Source organism: Atta colombica, unplaced genomic scaffold (assembly GCF_001594045.1).
Source record: "Atta colombica isolate Treedump-2 unplaced genomic scaffold, Acol1.0 scaffold7, whole genome shotgun sequence".
NCBI lineage: Eukaryota > Metazoa > Arthropoda > Insecta > Hymenoptera > Formicidae > Atta > Atta colombica.
The window spans coordinates 1,168,241-1,169,732 of record NW_017259561.1 but is presented as its reverse complement, the minus strand read 5'-3'; the positions used below and the strand labels follow the sequence as shown (position 1 = coordinate 1,169,732).

General features: G+C 32.6%; 1 protein-coding gene across 1 annotated transcript in view; it reads left to right on the top strand.

The window, feature by feature from the left end:
* The first annotated feature begins 594 nt into the window (after nt 1-594).
* The window catches only part of LOC108692392 (ubiquitin carboxyl-terminal hydrolase 48-like), a 56,806-nt gene continuing 55,908 nt past the window's right edge, over nt 595-1,492 (top strand). Inside the window, exons 1-2 of the mRNA XM_018200618.1 lie at nt 595-672; nt 1,335-1,480. Of these exons, the coding sequence (XP_018056107.1) occupies nt 1,359-1,480 (122 nt within the window). The 5' untranslated portion in view covers nt 595-672; nt 1,335-1,358. The remainder of the gene's footprint in view (nt 673-1,334; nt 1,481-1,492) is intronic.

Here is a 1,492-nt window from a genome sequence, read left to right as displayed (position 1 = left end):
TATATATATATATATTTATATAGTGGAAAATTGTACAATTTTATGTAAAAATAATTTATTGCATTTATCGAAGCTATTTTCAACGAAAGGAGGAATGGTAGGAGGTCTGTTTTCTGTGGCTAGATCAGTGTATACTTAAGGATTTCGATTCTTTCCCTCAGAAATTTTCACAAATTGAGAAATGGCCACTTTTTTACATTAATGCTCATAGTCTGTGCGGATTAAACATTTACAATTAAATTTGACATAAAGACGAAATAACTGAATTTTTGGAAGTTTTAAAAAAGTAATCGAGGGAAAGAATCGAAGTCCTGAGTGTACATTTTCGGAACTTAAAAAAATGAAATAGGTTTATGTTTGATATATGTCAAAAATGAGAAAGAAAGTTCTAGTGCAATCTAGTACTAGAACAGAACTACTGCAGGAACAGAAAACAGATCATTTATAATTTTGCTGATATGTATCGATCGTCATTATATTGCATAGATTATACAATTATATTATTTAACCTTTCACTGAATATTTTTATGTCACAGAAATGCCGCCTACTAAGAAGGGGGACTTGGATAAGTTAGCATGGGCATGGATAGAATCCATCAGTCCAGACGAGATTGAGAAAACACATTTAGAAACTGCATATAGAATTGGATTAAAGAGTTGTAAAAATTGCAAGTAAGTTGGTAATTATTTTGTAGGAGTAAAAGATTTCTATACATCAATTATACTAATATTGCAAAGTTTATTGTGTGGAAGAGATAAAGGGATAGACAAAACTAGTTTAATATAAACTTTTATTTCACACATGGAGAGACACGAGACTTCCTTAGCATGCTTTGCACTTTCTTTTTCATTCTACCTTTTTTTCTGGAAGTTCCTTGATCTTCGACTTTCTCCATGATGGAAAAATATAAGGTGAGACACTCCCATGGATGCACATTCAAATGAAACTACTGCTTTTTGACCAATCAAATATTTGGCCGCAAATATTTTAGTTTAGCAGCCATTATGCGCAATGTCTCATTTTATATTCTTTCATGGTTTTCTCAAGATTTATCTGTCCCATAGCTATGTTACTAAACTGCTGTGCTGTGATGCTCACGGTTTAACTCTACAAAATTTAAGCTGCATTCAGGAATATACACAGAGTGTCTTCAAGTATTATTCTATTCTTGTTGTTTACCAAATGTTAAACAAACATAAATTGATACCTGGAGGAATTCAGTGTATATTCCCAAACGCAGTCTCAAATGCATTAAAAGGAAATTTTGTGTCTGACTTTTCTTCCTTTTACAACTGTAAATATGTATTCTTATTAAGCGTGTTATTTGTTTCAGACGTAATTGCACCTATAATCCCCAATGTCTGACAGGTTTAGGAGAAGACAAATATATGAAGTCTCAGCCAGCCGAAGTAATGTCTTTAGAAAGTTCCTTATCAGAGTTACGCGACCCGACCCAATATGTTGGCTTAAAGAATCTAGGTGCTACTTGCT